General features: G+C 45.0%; 1 protein-coding gene across 2 annotated transcripts in view; it reads right to left on the bottom strand.

Annotated features, from left to right (window-relative positions):
• Positions 1 to 2574: 2574 nt before the first annotated feature.
• ITGA5 (integrin subunit alpha 5) overlaps positions 2575 to 18682 on the bottom strand; it is a 39178-nt gene continuing 23070 nt past the window's right edge. The window contains exons 25-30 of one of the 2 annotated variants that reach the window (XM_074225728.1): positions 17753 to 17896; positions 11043 to 11123; positions 10769 to 10882; positions 7717 to 7818; positions 7428 to 7550; positions 2575 to 6461 (exon numbers count right to left, since the gene is read on the bottom strand). In XM_074225728.1, coding sequence (XP_074081829.1) covers positions 6378 to 6461; positions 7428 to 7550; positions 7717 to 7818; positions 10769 to 10882; positions 11043 to 11123; positions 17753 to 17896 — 648 coding nt within the window. In that variant the 3' untranslated portion in view covers positions 2575 to 6377. Of the gene's footprint in view, positions 6462 to 7427; positions 7551 to 7716; positions 7819 to 10768; positions 10883 to 11042; positions 11154 to 17752; positions 17897 to 18682 lie in introns of both variants that reach the window. The other variant, XM_074225727.1, reaches the window with a different exon arrangement.

Below are 18682 nucleotides of genomic sequence, written 5' to 3'. Positions count from 1 at the left end.
CGGGCCGGGCGGGGCCCCGGAGCAGGTGAGGAAGGGGGAGGGGGCTCTCCAGCCCCGAATGTGGGTGGCGGGACGTCTGGATGGGAGGAGGGCAGATCTGAGTCTGGGGGATGGGAGGCACGGTTCATAAAGAGAGGTCCGGGCCTGGGGGGGCGGGTAGAATGCCTAGATTTGGGGGTGCTGCCGGGCCGGAGCAGAGACAGGACCCGATCTGGGCCCGAGGACAGCGTAAGTTGGAGTGCAAGATTGGGGGTTCCCTGAGGGAATGCGGAGAAATTTCAGAATGAGTTAAAATGTACCTGGTCCAGGGGGCAGTCCCAGGACTGAGCGGGACTGGGGAGCAGGACATTTGGGTCCTGGAGGACAGATCTGGACCAGGCGGACAGGATGCCTAGGCTCGGGGAGTGGGAGAGTGATGCATTCGCTTGAAGACTAAGATACCTGAATGTGTGTCACGGAACACTATTGTTCTATTAGAAACCAGGAGGGTTGGGAATTCAGGGAAGCCTGGAGGGATTTGCATGAACTGATGCTGAGTGAGATGAGCAGAACCAGAAAAACATTGTACACCCTAACAGCAACATGGGGGCGATGATCAACCATGATGGACTCAATCATTCCATCAGGGTGACAATCAGGGACAGTTTGGGGCTGTCTGCAATGGAGAATGCCATCTGTATCCAGAAAAAGAACTGTGGAGTTTGAACAAAGACCAAGGACTATTACCTTTAACTTAGAAAAAAAACCTGCTATCTTATTGTCTGATCTTGCTATCTCTTATACTTTATGTTTCTTCTTTAAAGATATGATTTCTCTATTTTTTTTTTTAGGTTTTTTTGCAAGGCAATGGGGTTAAGTGGCTTGCACAAGGCTACAGGTAATTTTTAAGTGTCTGAGGTCAGATTTGAACTCAAGTACTCCTGACTCCAGAGCTGGTGCTCTATCCACTGTGGCACCTAGCCATCCCTCATCACATTCAATTTGGATCAATGTATACCATGGAAAAATGTAAAGACTGCCTTCTGTGGGGGGGTGGGGGGAGTAAGATTAGGGGGGGAAATTGTAAAACTCAAAATAAATAAAATCTTTTAAAATAATAATAAAAGAATAAGATACCTGAGCTGGAGCAGAATATAAGTCTTCACCTATTCCTAACTTCTGCTCCTGCTGGCTGGTCTCCAGATAATTAGGTCCTGGAGTAAGGGATGAGACTGTACAAACTGAGGTGATAGGATACTCGTTGGATAAAGTCCCTAAGTCCTGAAGGGATCTCTGTCCCTGAGCAAAGAGTATCTGAATCTCAGGAGGGTAACTCGGGACTTAGGGATGAGACTCCTGGGTCTTGAGTCCAATGAATGAGTTGAGAAATGAGTTGCCTGGGTCCAGAGAGGAAGAATGGGCTAGGGAATAAGATAATTGGGTTCTACATGAAGGGAAGATACTGTGGTGTGTGTGATACTGTAGTGTGTTGGGGTAAGCTGCGTCATAGGATACTTGAGGCACCCAGGTCCTGATAGATCTGAGCCTAAGCAAAATATCTGGATCTCAGTGGGTGTGGAGAACTCAGAGTGGATCTGGAGGTGGGCCCAGTCCACCTGGCTTTTGGAGGGAGAGATGAGGCAGGGGGACAGATCATCTGATAAAGTATGGTGGGCTTGAGAGGGGAAAGGTCCTGCAATATGAGCAGGGATTCAGGGAGACAGTAGAGAAAACAGGGAAAGTTATTACTGTCTGGGACTTGTTGTTACCTGCCCTAAGTAAAGAAGAGAAGGTAAAAAGAAAGAAGAGACTAGTCCCTAAAGTCCCATAATGCTGAGTCCATTCTCTGAATAAGTTGAGTCAGAAAGCCAGAGAAGGTTCCAGCTGTGGGATCTGGAAAGAATAAGTCTGGGGGAAGATAAGGGGGATGGGGATAGATTGGGGGGGGGCAGGGACTGGGGCCGAGTCCGCTCTCTTGAGGGAAGGGCATGGGATCTCAAGACTGTAGTAATCAGAATTAGAGCTGGAAAGAGCCCAGATAGGTGATCGATGGGAGGTCAGATGCTCATGTTCCCATCTTTGGGACACTTTGATCTCCACCATGTCCCCTCTTATCGATCTAATGTGAGAGGAAAAACAGGCAGGCTCCATTTCAAGGACAGGAGGACAGAACTAGGAAACTGAAGTCCTGGACACCTGGGTTTTGTCCTGCTTCAAGGAGGATGAAAGGTTTCAGGACAGAGACTTGGAATCTAGGCTCCCAGGTGTTGGAGGTTAGGGACCAGAAGGACCTCAGAGAAGTTAGATACCTCGTGTTTCTCTTGTGTCCAACAAGGTTATCTATTCAGCCCTCCCCTATTCCTAATTTCTGCTGCTCCTGCTGGTTGTCTCCAGGAAGAAATAAATTTTGATTTCTTAACTTTCATCGGTTGAAGCGCTTCCTTCCTCCCAAGTCACCCCATCAGAGTAGCCTTCTAAAGGCAGGGTAATATACTGGAAAGAGCACTGGCCTCAGAGTAAGAAGACTGAGCTAGCATTTGAATCTTGGTTGTGTTGCAACCCCCGAAGCCCACCTTTTAAATCTATATAATGGGAATAATAACATAAGCGCTGAGTGGGAGAATGTTTTAAAAATCTTAAAGTTCCATAGAAACATAAATAAGCCATTTTATTTTAGAAGAAAAACAGAGGCAAAGGATGTCTCAGATGTTTTGCAGGTAGAGATAGATGAATACAGACAAGAGGGACACACAGAGAGACAAAGATCTTTGACCCTCATAACCCTGGCTCACCCCATCCCTCATCAGAGTCCCTAAGATAAGGAGACAATAGAGAGGGTTTTTATTGGAGTGGAAGGGCATCTGACTCTAGGGAGAAGTGATTGTTGAAGAAGGAAAGGGTGGAAGTTAGGAGGGGGTGACCTTGGTGAGTGACTGGAGTTGGGGGGGGGGAGCATGGGGGAGGATCTATTATTGATGAGTTCTGCGCCCCAGGCTGCTAATGAGCCTGGCTGGCTGCTCTAATTGATGTTGGGAAACCCGAGCCCCCCAGATCAGCTTCCTGCTGGCCAGCTGGTGCTCCCTCTGCAGTACCCCTCTAACATTCAACTACTCAGCTTTCTGGTCTCTGGAACAGAGAGGGTGGGGGCATAGGCCCTCTAAACTCCAACTCCTACCTTCCTCCCCTTTCTTAGGCTCCCTTGGTTTACTCAGGTCTTTGGATGGGAAGCCCCACTCATTCTCTAAATGCTTGGGAGATCTTGGAAAAGTTAAGGTCTAAACCCAAGCTCACTTTAGGAATGCAGCAATTTGTATCTTGAGCTGGATTAAACTTTGAACTGTTTCGGATTACTTGATGCAGGGGAAAGAATTTAGGATTTAGAAGCAGAGGACCTGGGTTTGAATCTTGGCTCTGCTATTTACTACTTGGGTGATCTTGGGCAAATCACATCATCTTTATTTCCTTATCTGTAAAATGAGGAAGTTGCACTTAGGTGATCTCTAAGATCCCTTCTAGATCTGAACCCAAAGTCAGTTTTGACATGTGTTGTGTCCCTGGGAGAGACTCTTGTCTTCATGGTTCACACACCCCTCATAAATAAAATCTGTCACATTGGTCAACCCAGGTCATATTCAGGGATGCACATAGACAGGCACCTTCATATCTGCTTATCTCCAGTCACTCACTCTCACATATGAGACAGCTTGGGAGAGACTCCACACATACTAGACAAGCACAGAAAGGATCTGGGAGGTTGGGGCAGGGGGTAAGAGCCCACACTTTGGTTTGAGCTGTCCCTCAACTTGGGAGGGAGCTCTCTCCTCCTCCCCTACCCCTACATCGCTTGGAAGATTCCCCAAGAGAAGAGGGACCCGGGTGGACTGAATGGAAGTAGCCTGACTCTCCTTGTTCCTACTTTTCCTTCCCACATCCTCCAAGTGCCAATTCTTCAAGCCAGGGACCTTGAGAAGGAATTTCTGAGTCTGGAAAGCATTGTGCAATATAGATGAGGTGAAAGAAAAGAGCATCACTTCCTCAAGAGGGACTACAAATGCAGGTTGGGCTGGAGTGGGGAGCTGGGTCACAGACCACAGAGCAACTGGCTATCATCAGTCTTTGGATTTGTGACTAAGCTGCCCCCTTGTGGTCACATCCTGCCATTGCAACCTCACTCTGCAAAAGGACTTCTACTTGGGACCTGCTGCCTTCAAATTCTAGGGTCTTGAATTAGGAGGCGGGTGCACCGCTGGGCACTCCGGGTCTCAGGCGGATGACCTCCCCCCCCCCCCGCCACCACTCTCAGTGGGTTCCTTGAGGCCAGCCTCTGCCCCCAGATCCCCTGAGCCCTTGTCAGTATATGGGTCCTGAAGGCGAATGGCAATTGTAGAGGAGGCCTCCATGTCTCAGTCATGACATTGGAAGAAAAAGCCAGCCTGGACCTTGTGTTTCTGGCAGCCTCAGCCACATAGAACAATGCTTCTGGGATTTGATCTGCTTCCTTGTCCCTTTACTCTCTGACAGTCAGCTCTGCTTGGAAAATTTTGAGGTTGCTTCACCACCTCTAGTTTCAGAGTTCAGATTTTAGAAGATCTTGCCCTCTTCAGACTTTTAACCCAATAATTAAAGCAAGCAGTAGGGTGAAGACCAGAGCAGATTTTCAAGTTACTACCAAACCTGGAAGAAATTTCAGAGAGTAAAACCTGTGCCCCTTCCCCTTTTTCCTCCCCCATAATGAAACTCTTTTTACTAGGACTATAGGGATGCTTTGTCATTTGGCCACTCCTTTGATGTTGAAGCAAGTTCAACTGCCTAGTAACAAAGTAAGGTAAAAGAGACTTTGCCAAATTTCTACTGGGAAAATAAAAGTGTTCTATATGTGCTGAAAAAAAAACTAGGGTCTCCCACACATCAGAAAAATCCTTCCTCAGATCTAATTTCAATTTCATCTTAAGGTCATTTTTTTTTTCCTGCTACAGGTCCAAAGGAGACATAGAAAAAAAAAGAAAAGAATTCCTCCCTCTTCACCAATCTGATGCTTTGGAGGACTGAAAAGTCCCTGGCTTGACTTCTCCCAGAATTTCCCTGGACTTTTAGCATCTTGTAACCACCACCTGATGTTTGGGAAATGATCATGACCTCTCTGGATCAGCCAGGGGGACCCAGCCCAATCCTTCTAGAACTGAAGTTTTGAGTCCAAGAAAATTCCCTCCCTTTCTCATCAGGACAATTTCTCTCTCCCCAGGCACCTGGGTCCATCAGCTTTTGGATATTAAACCCCCATTCCCAGGAAGATCAAGAGATCAATATAGAAAGTGAGATCAGGGCCCATGATAGGACAGAAGTTGTGTAGGGGGAAAGAGTGGGGTGTGGGGCAGAGTGAGTGGTGGCCCCTAGCCAAGTTTATTGCACTTGCAACTGAGTTTAAATAAGTCCCAGGATATCTCCAGGGCCAGGAAGAGGGGCAGGGAAGAGGAGGAGGCAGCATCACTCCAGCAATAAGAACATTCTTGCTTGGAGAACTACTACCTGGCCCTGGGCAGGCAGGCCATGGGATGAGGCCAAATGGAAGTTCCAGATTGGCAGCTGCCTCTATCATAGTTCCCATTAGGGTCCTGGGCTGCCTGGGCTTCCAGCTTCTCCTGAGTCAGATCCTGGATGTCTCCAGGTGAGCTGCTCTTATCAGTCAGTCTAACCTAGAGTCTTGACCTGGCTGGATTCCTCAAGTAGTCCTAGAAATCCCTGGATTCAAAGTCAGTGCCAGCTCACGATGGAGATCTGTCTTCATACAAATTCTGGCTCCATCTCAAACCGGGTGCTGAGTCCACAGAACGGGCCATCCCAATTCTGAATCAGAGCCTAGGCTCACCCTCCTGGGTCTGTGTTCCTTCTTTACCCAGGGCTGGGGCTTGCCCTGGCTCCGGAGGCCATTCACCTTCCACAGAGTTCCAAGTAGCAATCCAGAAGATTCTCTCACCCTTGGTCTCTCACAAGGGTAAGGGCAGGACTCCCCTGGAAGTTGGGAGAATTACAGATGGTCCTCAGGGAATCTGGCACTGGATTTCCCAGCTCTAGTTCTGGAGCCATTTTGAAAGAACTTTCTGTCCCAAGTCTCCAAGAGGCCAGGGTTGCAGGGTCCTATGTCTGTCCCCATAATCTGGGTCCTTCACAGTGCATTGGGGAGAAGGACCCCTGCTTTCCCACCCCCAGCTCTGCCTCTTCAAGTATGTCTCTGAGCCGGGGTGGGGGAAAACTAAACTCCCCCTTCCCTGACCCTAAGCACCTGTAGGAAGCACCTGCTCCCTCCCCTTCCCCCAGTCGGTTAAGGAGGGACAGGGCCTTTGGGATAAGGAGTCCGGGGCAGGGAAGATTTAGGCATTTGAGGTGGCAGGGGGGAGGTCTTAGGCATCTGAGGTGGCGGGGGGCTTGAGTTGAGCCTTCTCCATGGCAGTGCCATATGGGAGGGAACGTTTGAAGAATCCGAGCTGGGGATATGGGAGAAAAAAAGGAAGTGAGGACCCAACCCAATTTGCAACATATCCCACTAGCTTCTCCCTACTCCCCCCACCTGACTCCAGAATGCTGTTTGTGAAAGTTAGGATGGTCCCCATCAGTCTGGGTGGAATAGAGGGTATGGGATAAGGAGAGCTGGGAACCTCTATTGAAGGTCATGAAGATGAGATGACCTTGGCCATTTATGTATGGGATCACAGAAAACACATCAATGAGCTATCGAAGGTTGGGGGACAGGATAAGTGGGTCCAAGGGAGAGCTATCAGACTGAAGGTTTGAAAGCAATGAATTAAATCCCCCTGGGATCCCCAAGCACCAAGATCCCTTCATTATGATTCCTTCTTCTCTTGCCCAGACTAGTTGGCAGGATTATTTGGTGGAGAGTTCTTGGTTTCTTGAAAGTTAGCAGAAATATCACATGGGATGAGATTCTGCTCTTCTATCACTTTCTTCCTGATCCTTGCTTTGTGAGTATTGTACAATGTTCCTGTCCCCTACTCCTAAACCCTAGCCTACCCCAGGATCATATGCTCTAAGTAGGGCACGTATCAGGATAAACAGAACATGTCTTGCAATCACCAGATACATGCCCAGTGAGTCCTCTGGATAACCTCACTCTGTGGACTGTAATCTCTAGGATCACTGATTGAAGACATCCACAGTCATCTATCTAGTCTTGCTCCCTTATTTTACAGATGAGAAACTGAGGCCCCAATTCATTAAGTGACTTATTCAAAGTCATGAAGGTAGCAAGTGGGCAAGCCAGGATTTGAATCCAAAGGTTTTTCACTGGCTTCTTCCAGATGTTGTGGCTAGAAGTATGGCCATGGCCATCATAGAGGATGTGAGTGTAGTTGTTATGGGGGGAGTGCTCATAATTGGGACTGTTAGACTGTAGCTGAGGGGCTGGAGGGAGCTTGGGTGGGCTTGCCACTGACCTTGTAGAGGACATAGATCAGGAGGCCGAGGAGCAGGAGGCCGAGGAGCACAGCAAGGATGATGATCCAGAGTGGTACACCCTGGTTACCTTCTGCCTTGGTCCACTGCACTGTAGTCATCACCTGGAGGAGAGGAGAAAAGATTCTCAGGAGGCTCCAGGACTCCCCTGCACTTATATCTGGACTTCAAAGCCCTTGCCTGGGTCCTAGGCCCAGGATGGGAGCCCACCTACTCCTGGACACCACGAGTGAAACCCTCTTCCTCTTGAGGTCTGGGTCTCTGACTTACCTGAAGCTCCTTCCAGGGCAGTTGGCGAGGAGGGATTCGATATGGCATCTTCAGTGCCTCATATACTGCTTTGCATTGCAGGCTGACTGGTTGATATTCCCACTACAGGGGAAGAAGAGAAAGTCAGGGCCATCAATTCCCCTAGCGCACAAGTTCAGGGTTTGCCAAGGGGTAGGAAGAGAGATCTTCTGTTTCTCAATTTTTTTTCTGTAGTTTCATGAGCCTCTTCACACTGTCATATCACAGGATGAAAGCAGTCCTTAGAAGTCATCTAGGCAAACCTTATTTTATTAGATGAGGAAACTGAGGTAGTGTTTCTGTCTTTCCAGTCTTCTGTTTCCCTATTCACAGTATCCTTGTGTCTGCAGCTCCAAAGTTATGCTGTCTGTAGAACTTTGATATTCTCAAGTAATGACCTTTCCCTATCTCAGACCTCCTTCAGAACTTTCTCTGAGGGACAGTTAGGTGGTGCAGTGGATAGAGCACTTGCCTGGGAGTCAGGAGGACCTGAGTTCAAATCTGATAATTTAACACTTAATAATTACCTAGCTGAGTGACCTTGGACAAGTCACTTAACCCCTTGCCAAAAAAAAAAGAACTTTGCTTGATCCTCTTCTCATGCATTTTAAATTATAACTTGTATTTCAAATGTTTATTTGCACCTTTCTTTTATCTCTCTATTAGATTTTTTTTTAGGTTTTTGCAAGGCAAATGGGGTTAAGTGGCTTGCCCAAGGCCACACAGCTAGGTAATTATTAAGTGTCTGAGACCTGATTTGAACCCAGGTACTCCTGACTCCAAGGCAGGTGCTTTATCCACTGTGCCACCTAGCCTCCCAGCTCTATTAGATTTTTTTTTTTTTAGGAGAAGCAATCAGGGTTAAATAAGTGCCCAAGGCCAGATTTGAATTCAGTTTCTCTAGCTGAGCCTTCTATTTGCTTTTAACTTCTGTGAGGGTGCAAGATCCTATCTTTTTTTAAAAATTTATTTATTTATTTTGAGTTTTACATTTTTTCCCCCCCTAATCTCACTTCCCTCCCCCCACCCAAAAGAGGCAGTATGTTAGTTTTTACACTGGTATAAATTGAAGATCCTATCTCATTGATGCTTTGTAGCTGGTCCTTCCATCCCCCCACATTTACTTCAAGTCTTCTCCCGACCTTATAACAGCATGGAAGTAGCCATGGGCTCTTGAAGCTCTGACAAGTTCTACCTGGAAAGATTCCAATGGAGGGACTGATGGAGGGACTAATATATATTATATCATCCAGGGACCACTTGGCCATAGGATGATGAAGAGTTAGGCAAAAAGAGGCCCTCTAATGAGGTGCAGAAGAGATGCTACCAGCTGGGTAGAACTTACACCAATAATCTCTGGTCTCTTTTTGGTACCTAGCAAAATATTCTATGCACACAGCAAGGGTTCCCTAAATGTTGACTTGTACTGACTTGTCTCCATTCCTCTCCTGCCTAGTTTGTCTGTTTGGGTATCTCCACGTCCGTCTCTCTCCTTGTTCTGAAGTTCTGCTTCTATCTATTCCTTAGGATAGGCTCCTTGTCATTGAAGAGGTCAGAAAGGAAAGATTGCCATATATATATTTCCCACCAGGTGGCATCAGGAACCAATAGCTCAGACAAAAGGCAGAGAAGTAGGATGGAGTAGGAGGAATAGAATTTGAAGAAGAGGGAGCAGTGGAGGTTGATAGGGTTTGGGGTCCTAGGTTAGGGAAGTGGAGTTAGTTGGAGGTAAAAGGTTAGGATCTTGGACCGTATTTCCTTACTCTAGAAAGTTGGATGAATGTTACATATATTGTCAGATACGGCCACTTTGCTTGGTTGGTCTTGACAACCTGCCTTGCTGGGGGGTGGGAGAAGGCTATAAAAGAAAGTTCACTGCAGGGAGAGGCATGATAGGAAATTACTCTGATGAATGAAAAAAGATATCAACTTTGGGGATTTGCTTTGGACCCTATATTTCATCAGAATGCCAAATATTCTTTTATTCTGGCAACTCACCTATAACTTATTCTTAGGGTATCAGTCTGTGGCACTCTTGAGGCCAAATGATCTGACCCAGATCATATAGCTAATATGTGTCAGAATAGGACTTGAACCCAGGTCTTCTTGATTCCAAGGCTGCTCCTCTATCCATGATGCTGGTGCATCAATAAAACTTTTAAAACTAATGATAAGGGCAGCTAGGTGGCACAGTGGATAGAGCACCGGCCTTGGAGTCAGGAGTACCTTGAGTTCAAATCTGGCCTCAGATGCTTAACAATTACCTAGCTGTGTGGCCTTGGGCAAGCCACTTAACCCTATTGCCTTGCAAAAAAAGAAAACAAACCTAAAAAAAATTACCTAGTTGTATGACTGTGGGCAAGTCACTTAACCTCACTGCCTTGTAAAAACAAAAAAAAAATAAGTTAATCTAAACTAATGGTAAAGGTCAGCATGGAATAGTAGATAGAGAGCTGACCTTGGAAGATCTGGCCTCAAATCCCTTTGGCCCCTCTGGGCTCCAGGCAAATCTCTAGCAGCATAAGTTGCAGAAATAGTGCCAGCTGAAGAAAGTTCCTGACTGGGAACTGGACCCAATGAAATCATCAGGTGAGGGAGGAGGAAGGGGAGAGAAAGGAGAAGGGGAAGCAGAGGTAGTGAGAAGGAAGAAGAAGGAAAAAAGAGAGAGGGAGGGAGAAGGGGAGAGAAAAGAGAAAAGGAGGCAGAGGGAGGGGGAGGGACAGTCAGAGAGGAAGGGGAAAGGAAGGAGAAGGGGAGGCAGAGAGAGGGAGATAAAGGGAGGAGGAAGGGGAAGAAGAAAAAAGGAGAGGAAGAGGGAGGGAGAAGGGGAAAGGAAGGAGAAGGGGAAGCAGAGGGAAGGGAAAACAGACAGGAAGGGGAAAGGGGAAAGAAAGGAGAAGGGGAGGCAGAGGAAGGGGAAGACAGACAGGAAGGGGAAAGGGGAAAGAAAGGAGAAGGGGAGGCAGAGGGAGGGAGAAATAGACAGAGAGGGATAAAGAGGGAGGAAGAAAAAAATCAGACATCAGGTTCTCACCTGCATGAAGGTCTTTGCTTGTACTTGGAAGTGCAACTGTAGACTTAGGCTTTCCTGACTGTGTAATTGTCCTAGTTCACAATGAAACTCGAAACAGTCTGCTTCAGGACATTTCTGAGGAATGTTTAGAAGAGGAAGGTATCAATGACCTAGAAGTCTTGACCTTTAGCTCCTAATCTAACTCCTGGCTCCATGCCCTCCAACAGCTCTTCCATCCCGAGTCTACTCCCCCAATGCCCCCCTTACTTGAAAATTCCCAGAATTCCCAACTTACCAGAATTCGAGTCCCAGGGGCAGGTCCCCGGCTTAGGGCCTCCCACTTTGGCAGTTGATGCTGGGACTCCTCAGGATCCCGCTGGAGAGAAATAAGTCCATTCCCATTTCCCTGTAGAGGTGACCCAATTTTCAGACCTGGATCTCCATTCTGGAGGAAACCTTGTTGAAGTACTTTGATGAGAATAGGGGTTCCTTCCTTTCAGCTCCCTTCATTGCTACTTTTGTTGCTTCCTTCCAGGCTGCTCAACAGTATCTACCTACTTTTCTCTTTTCCTGCCAGCCTCTCCTAGTGTCTTTTCCTGGAATGTCCTCCTTCTGAAATCACCTTTTCCATTCACCCATCACTGCTTCCAGGAAGGCTTCCTTGAGTTTCCTCTCCCATCCTGCAAAGACCAACTCCCCCCGCCCCACCTTACAAGGTATTCTGCTTATAATCCCGTTATACACAACTATAGTACAGAATAAAACATGAAATCCTCATAAGCGTCTAATAATTTCTTGACTTGCCTTTTAGAGAAAATTTCATCCTTCAAAAGGTAGAGGAACCATCCAGGGAGAATTCTATTTGGATATAAGTCTCTCTAAGTAGGAGGAAATAGTTGCGAGGGTGGAAAGAATGGAAACTCGGAAGGCAAATGACCACCTAATCCTACAGGTAATGATAGATGAGAGAGAAATAATCCAACATATACCCTAGATTTTGGGAAAGAGGCTGTGTTGGGATTCAGAGGAAAGGTAAATATGATCTCAAAGACTAGAAATATTTCAAATCTTAGTCCAGGAGGCCCAAGAGATGCTCATGAAAGAAATCTTAACTTCATAAGCAGAAATAATTCCAATGAAGAACAAAAATGAGACTGCTCTAGAGAGTAATGTGGATGCACAGGAAACTCACCAACTGACTTAGACTTTTAAAAGAAAAGTACGGAAAATGGAATTAAGGCCAGGTAGCTTATGACAAATGTAAGCATGTAAATAAAAGTTAAGGGCATATAAATATAAATCCTGTAAAAAAGTATCAGAGTGAGTTAAGGCTGTTGAGGGAAGCTAAGGATGATAAAAATAACTTTTAAAGTTATCTGGGGAGAAAAAGGAGGATCAAAGAGGGTTGGGGGTTGGGATGATAACTGACACCAGAAGGAAAGCAAAGCTGCTTCATTCTATTTTGTTTCTTTGCTGGGAGGGTAGATGGAATGATGATAACTGATGATTGGGAGAAAGCACAATAGCTCAATCTTTATTTTGTTTCTATTTTCTAGGCAAAGGAGAAGGACCTTTTTGTTGTAATTACATTAAAGAATTAAAATGGCAAACAGGGATTTGATACCCAAGATAAGTAGATGAGAAGAGAGCACTTAGTCATCTTTGATGAATTCAAGTCATCTGACCCAGATGAACTACATTCTGGGTCCCAAAACATTGGGGGATGGGCCTGGGAGTCACTATCAACAATATATAGGGGCAGCTAAGGTGGCACAGTAGATAGAGCACTGGCCCTGGAGTCAGAAGTACCTGAGTTCAAATCCAACCTCAGACACTTAATAATTACCTAGCTGTGTGGCCTTGGGCAAGCCACTTAACCCCGTTTGCCTTGCAAAAACCTAAAAAACTCCCCCAAAAAACCCCAATATATAGAAGATCATGGACAACAAGAGAGATCCTGCAACTTTGCAGAAGGGTAAATATTGTCCTAATTTTTGATTAAAGGAAGAGATCAATCTGTAAACCACAGGCCAGTGAGTTTGATGCTTTCTTGGGGACATTCTAGAAAGGATATTAAAAGATGGTTGTCTTATAGAGTGAAAATGGTAAAGAACCAACATGACTTTATTGAAAAAAGTTACAATGGTTGTGGTAGCACATGCTTAGAATCTCTGCTATTGGGAGAGTGTGAGACTGGTAGACTAGTGGAATTCTTAAGCTATAGGATCTGAGCTAAACTGATGTAGTCCAACTGACCAATGTTAGAAAGTAGGCTAAAGTTTCCTTATTGATCAGCATTGGGATTGGAACTGTGAATAAATGCTGTACTTCAAACTCAGGTGACATATGGAGTCCCAGAATTAAAAAAAAAAGTCATGTATTTTTTTTAGAAGATTATTAAATTAGTAAATCAAGGAAATGCTATGGGTATAGTTTACCTCAATTTTAGCAAATCATCTGATAAAATATCTTAATACTCTTTTTTGGAAAACATAAAAAAGAATGGATTAGCTGATAATAAAACTGGATGGACTCAAGGATAATTGTGTGGTCAGACTCAGTTGTTGATGGTCAGAACAGTTGTTGATGGTTTGGCATCAACATGACAGAATGTCTCTAGGGCCCCAGGGTTCTGTGCTTGACCCTGAGTGATTTAACATTTTTATCTATGATTTGGATCAAGACATGATAGTAGAAGATGGGGATAAGAGAGGAAAGTCTCCTAGGTGCTCTCTCATAAAAACTATAAACTAAGGACTTTAAATTTTCGAGAGAACCCACAGAGGGACCCAGTGAGGCAGTTCTCCTACTCAAGGTAACCTGGAAAAGAGCAGAAAGGCTCTGATCCCCAGGGTTGGAGGGATGGCCTGACAGAAGGGTGGCTGGCCAGAGGTCAGAGTGAAAGATCTTCAGCCTCCTGGAGGCAGTCTCAGGGTGCTGGGACACAGCAGCAGAGGAGTTTCCTGAGCTACGCCCCAGGGAGCACCAGGCACAAATTGGGGGATCAGCGGGGGACCTTTGCCAGAGCGAGTACATGAAGCCCAGCCCTCAGGGCACACAGCAAGCAGCATGGCCAAAGCAGGGCAGACCCAGGAAAAAGAAGCAGGCAGAGCAGGTAAGCAGGAGCCCCCAGGGCATGAGCCCATTGAACCTAGGGAGGGGAGTGAAGAGAGAGACTGCAGAGCTCTGTCCTCTGCCTCTGGAACAGGACTCTGGGGTTCTGACCACATTCAGATCCTGATTGCAGTCTAGGCCCCACCAAAGAACAGCAGGGCCCCCCCCACCTCAGCCCCGTGGCAGAGGGGGGTGCATATGGTCATTCACAGACCAGGAAGGAGGACAGAGCCTCACACACTGAGATCCTTGTGGGAGTGTCCCCAAAGCTTAGGAAGCACTCCCAAAACAGGCTAAGGCTGGGAAAATGAGCAAGCACAGAAATAAGAGGAACACCATTGAGAAATATTTTGCATATGAGCCCAAGAAGGATCAAAACACTCAGTCTGAAGATGAGGAAGCACAAGCTCCTGCATCTAAAGACTCCAAGAAAAACAAATTGGGCTCAGGATATGACAGAGCTCAAAAAAGACTTTGAAAATCAAATGAGGGAGTTAGAAGAAAAACTGGGAAAAGAAATGAGAGGGGCGGCTAGGTGGCATAGTGGATAAAGCACCGGCCCTGGAGTCAGGAGTACCTGGGTTCAAATCAGGTCTCAGACACTTAATAATTACCTAGCTGTGTGGCCCATTTGCCTTGCAAAAACCTAAAAAAAAAAGTTAAAAAAAAAGAAAAGAAATGAGAGAGATACAGGAAAAACATGAAAATGAAGTCAGCAGCCTAGTCAAGGAAATCCAAAAGAATGCTGAAGAAAATAGCATGCTAAAAACCAGCTTAGGTCAAATGGGTAAAACAGTTCAAAAAGTAATTGAGGAGAAGAATGCTTTCAAAAGCAAAACTGGCTAGATGGAAAAAGAGATAAGAAAACTCTCTGAGGAATACAAATCCTTCAGACAAAGAACAGAACTCAGGGAGCTTGATGAATTTACCAGAAAACAGGAATCAATACTTCAAAACCAAAAAAATGAAAAATGAGAAGAAAATGTGAAACATCTCATTGAAAAAACAACTGATATGGAAAACAGATTTAGGAAAGACAATTTAAAAATTATTGGAATACCTGAAAGTCATGATCAGGAAAAGAGCCTTGACATCATTTTCAAAGAATTACTACAGGAAAATTGCCCTGATATCCTAGAAGCAGAGGGCAAAATAGAAATGGAGAGAATCCACCGATCCCCCTGAAAAAGAGATCCCAAAAAACCAACCCCTAGGAATATTATAGCCAAGTTCCAGAACTCCCAAATCAAAGAGAAAATATTGCAAGGAGCCAGAAGGACACAATTCAAATATCATGGAGCTGCAGTCAGGATCACACAGGACTTAGCAGCAACTACATTAAAAGATCCTAGGGCTTGGAATATAATATATCAGAAGGCAAAAGAGCTTAGAATGCAACCAAGAATCAACTACCCAGCAAAACTGAATGTCCTCTTCCAGGGAAAAAGATGGACTTTCAATGAACCAGGGGAATTTCAAATGTTCCTGTTGGAATGGCCAAAGCTGAACAGAAGGTTTGATCTTCAGATACAGGACTCAGGTGAAGCACAGAGAGTGGACGAGAAGGGGAAAATATGAGGGACTTAATGATGATGAACTGCATGTATTCCTGCATAGAAAAATGACACTGATAATACTCATATGAACCTTCTCAGTTAATAGAGCAGGTAGAGGGAGCTTTTATAGTTGAAGCACAGAGAAAGCTGAATTCGAAGATAAAATATGGTGTAAAAATGGAGTCAATAGAAAAAAGGGAAATGTAATGGGAGAAAGAAAAAGGAGAGGGGGAGTAGGCCAAGATATTTCATATAATAAGATTTTTCTTTACTACAATGAGCTATTGCAATGATATAGAAGGGGGGAAGGTGAGGGGGAATGAGGGAATCTTTGCTCTCATCAGAGGTGGCTAGGAGAGGAAACAGCATATATACTCAATGGGGTATAGGCATCTGGAGTAAGAAGGAAAAGGGGGGGGATGTGAGTGATGGAGGAGAGGGTGGACCATGGGGGGAGAGTGGTCAGATATAACACATTCTTTTTTACTTCTTGCAAGGGGCTGGGAGTGGATGGCCTCCCCAGGACCATAGGGCCAGGTGGATGCTGGGCCTAAGGGGTGGTATGGGGGCTCAGGGCCTCGTGGCCCCAGGACCAGGGATCTGTCTGTTGCGCCACTCAGCTACCCTACAGCAGAGTCAGTGAAAGGAGAGATAAAATATAGTACATGGTAGTGGAGGAATACGAAAGGAGGGAGTTGCGATCAGCAATGGCAATGGTGGAAAAATATGGAAGTAATTTTTGTGATGGACTTATCATAAAGAATGTGATCCACCCACAACAGAGTTGTTGGTGTTGGAACAAAGACTGAAGCACATTTTTCATTATTTATTATTATTATTATTATTATTATTATTATTATTATTATTATTTTGGGGGGTGCAGAGCAAATGGGGCTGGGTGGCCTGCCTGGGGCCGCATAGCAGGGTGATCATTGGGTGTCTAAGGCCGAATTTGGACCTGGGTGCTCCTGGCTCAAGGGCCAATGCTCTGTCCGCCACCCAGCCACTGCTATTATTATTACTATTTTATTATATTTTGGGTCTTTTTTCTTTTTTTTTTTTGGTTTTTTCAGGGCAGTGGGGTTGGGCTGGCTTGCATGTCACACAGCTGGGTGATTGTTGGGTGTATAGGGCTGGATATGGGCTTGGGTGCTCCTGGCTCCAGGGCTGATGTTCCGTCCATTGCGCCACCTGGCCATACCTACAATTATTACTATTATTTTTTCTTTTTAATTTCAATTTTTTTCCTCTCCCCTTTACTTTATCGCTCAAGCGAGTCTCTATTTTTTTGGGGGGAGGGGGTATTTAGTTTACTCTTAAGAATATTTTATTAATGTATAAAAACCATTATTTGTACAAAATGAGAATAAATAAAATATTAAAATATAAAAAAATTTAGAGGATTTAGATTCTAAAAAAAAAAAAAGATGATAGTATACCCATCAACTTTTCGGATGACATGAAGCTGGGAGGGATAGCTAACACAACAGATTAGGATCCAAAAGTAGCTTGACAGACTGAATCTAATAAAATGAAGTTTTGTAGAGATAAATATAAAGTTTGGCACATGGGCACAAAAACACTTCCCCAAGTAAAAGATAAGGAAAGCATAGATAGAGAGAGGTTTTTTGGGAAAATAATCCTGGGGCCTGAGTGAATTGCCAAAGCTCCATGTGAGTTAGCAGAGTGCTACAGCAACTAGAAAACCTAAGTAAGGATCTTGGGCTCCATTATGGAAGCAGTAGCTTCCTTTCATAGGAATAGGTGATAATCCCACTGTTTTCTCCCTGTTCTGACCTCTTCTGGAACAGTAAGTTCAGTTCTGGACACAAGAAGAATATGAACAAGCTGGAAAGGATTCAGAAGAGGACCCTGAGGATGGTGAAGGACCTGGAGGTCAGGACAAATAGACCTCAAAAGTTTAGTCTGGAGAAGATATGATAGCTGTGCTCAAGTATTTGAAGGGTGGTTATATGACTCATTTTCCTGACCTCAGACTCTTATTAGCTGTGTATTTAACCCTGTTTGCCTCAGTTTTCTCAATTACCTCACAACATAAGTAAAAGTCAGGGTTGTGATGATCAAATGAAATCATATTTGTAAAATATTTAGTATAGTGCCTGACCCATGGTAGGCTAGCTATTAGTATTACTTAGTTTCACAGAAGCTGTTGCATTTCCCAATAATTCCCACTGTCTTTTACATGCAGCAGGCAGAATATAAATGACCCCAAAGTGAACTGAATGAATTAGGGTGTGCTGCCCTAGATTTCCTCCCTAGAGCTCAGATCCCACATTCCTTCATCTCCCCCTGGTCCCACTGCCTATTTCCTTACCTTCAGGTCCTGTGAGTTGGAAGATGTGCAGTTGCCAAGCCCTGAGATTTTGGTGACATGAATGAGTTGCTTATCACCCAAGGCCAGGGGGCAGCTGAGCTTCAGTATCCCTCTGCTGATGGAGCTGGGACCCTTGTTGATAAGCTGAGGAAAGGAAGAATGGAGCCATTAGTGGACATCATTGATCTCAGCTCTGGCACTTGACCAGAGTTTGACCCTGGCACTGAGACCACTGTATATATTTCTAGGTTCCTCTCCCTCTCACCCCATGATTACTTATTTTTCAACTTCTTGCAATCTGACTCTTCACACTTTATTGAAATTGTTCTCTCCAAGGTCACCAACAACTTCTCATGACTAAATTCGGTGGTCTTTTCTCAGGACCATACACCTCCACCTCTCTGCAAATTTTGATACTGTTAACTATCTCTCATTATGGAATACACTCTTCTTCCTTAGCTCTTGGGACATTGCTTTTCTTGATTTTTTTTTGTCTACCTTTCTGACTAATCCTTTTCAGCTTCCTTTGATGGTTCATCATTCATCTCCCCCTCTGAAACTTAGGTTTCCTCAAAGGATTTTTCCTGAGCCCCTTTCTCTTCTTTCTTTCTCTACATTCTCTCACCTACTGAGCTCATCCAGAGAAAGTTCAAGTGTCATCTCTACAAAGATAACTCTCAAATGTATAAATCTAGTCTTAATCTCTTTTCCAAATTCCATATCATTAGCTGCCTGCTGGTTATATCCTCCTTCAGCATATTCAAATCAGATCTTCCCTCCTAAATAGATCTTGCCTTTCACATCCTTATTTCTGTTATGCAAAACATCCCAAGCTACCTGGGAAGGAAAGGCTGAGTGTTTCCTTGAGCTCAGGAATTGTGAACTGACTGTAGGGTGAATTATAGGGTGTTTCCACCAAGTCTGACACTA

The sequence above is a fragment of the Macrotis lagotis genome, chromosome 2 (genome assembly GCF_037893015.1).
Source record: "Macrotis lagotis isolate mMagLag1 chromosome 2, bilby.v1.9.chrom.fasta, whole genome shotgun sequence".
Classification (NCBI taxonomy): domain Eukaryota; kingdom Metazoa; phylum Chordata; class Mammalia; order Peramelemorphia; family Peramelidae; genus Macrotis; species Macrotis lagotis.
This window is presented reverse-complemented; position numbering and strand designations above follow the sequence as displayed.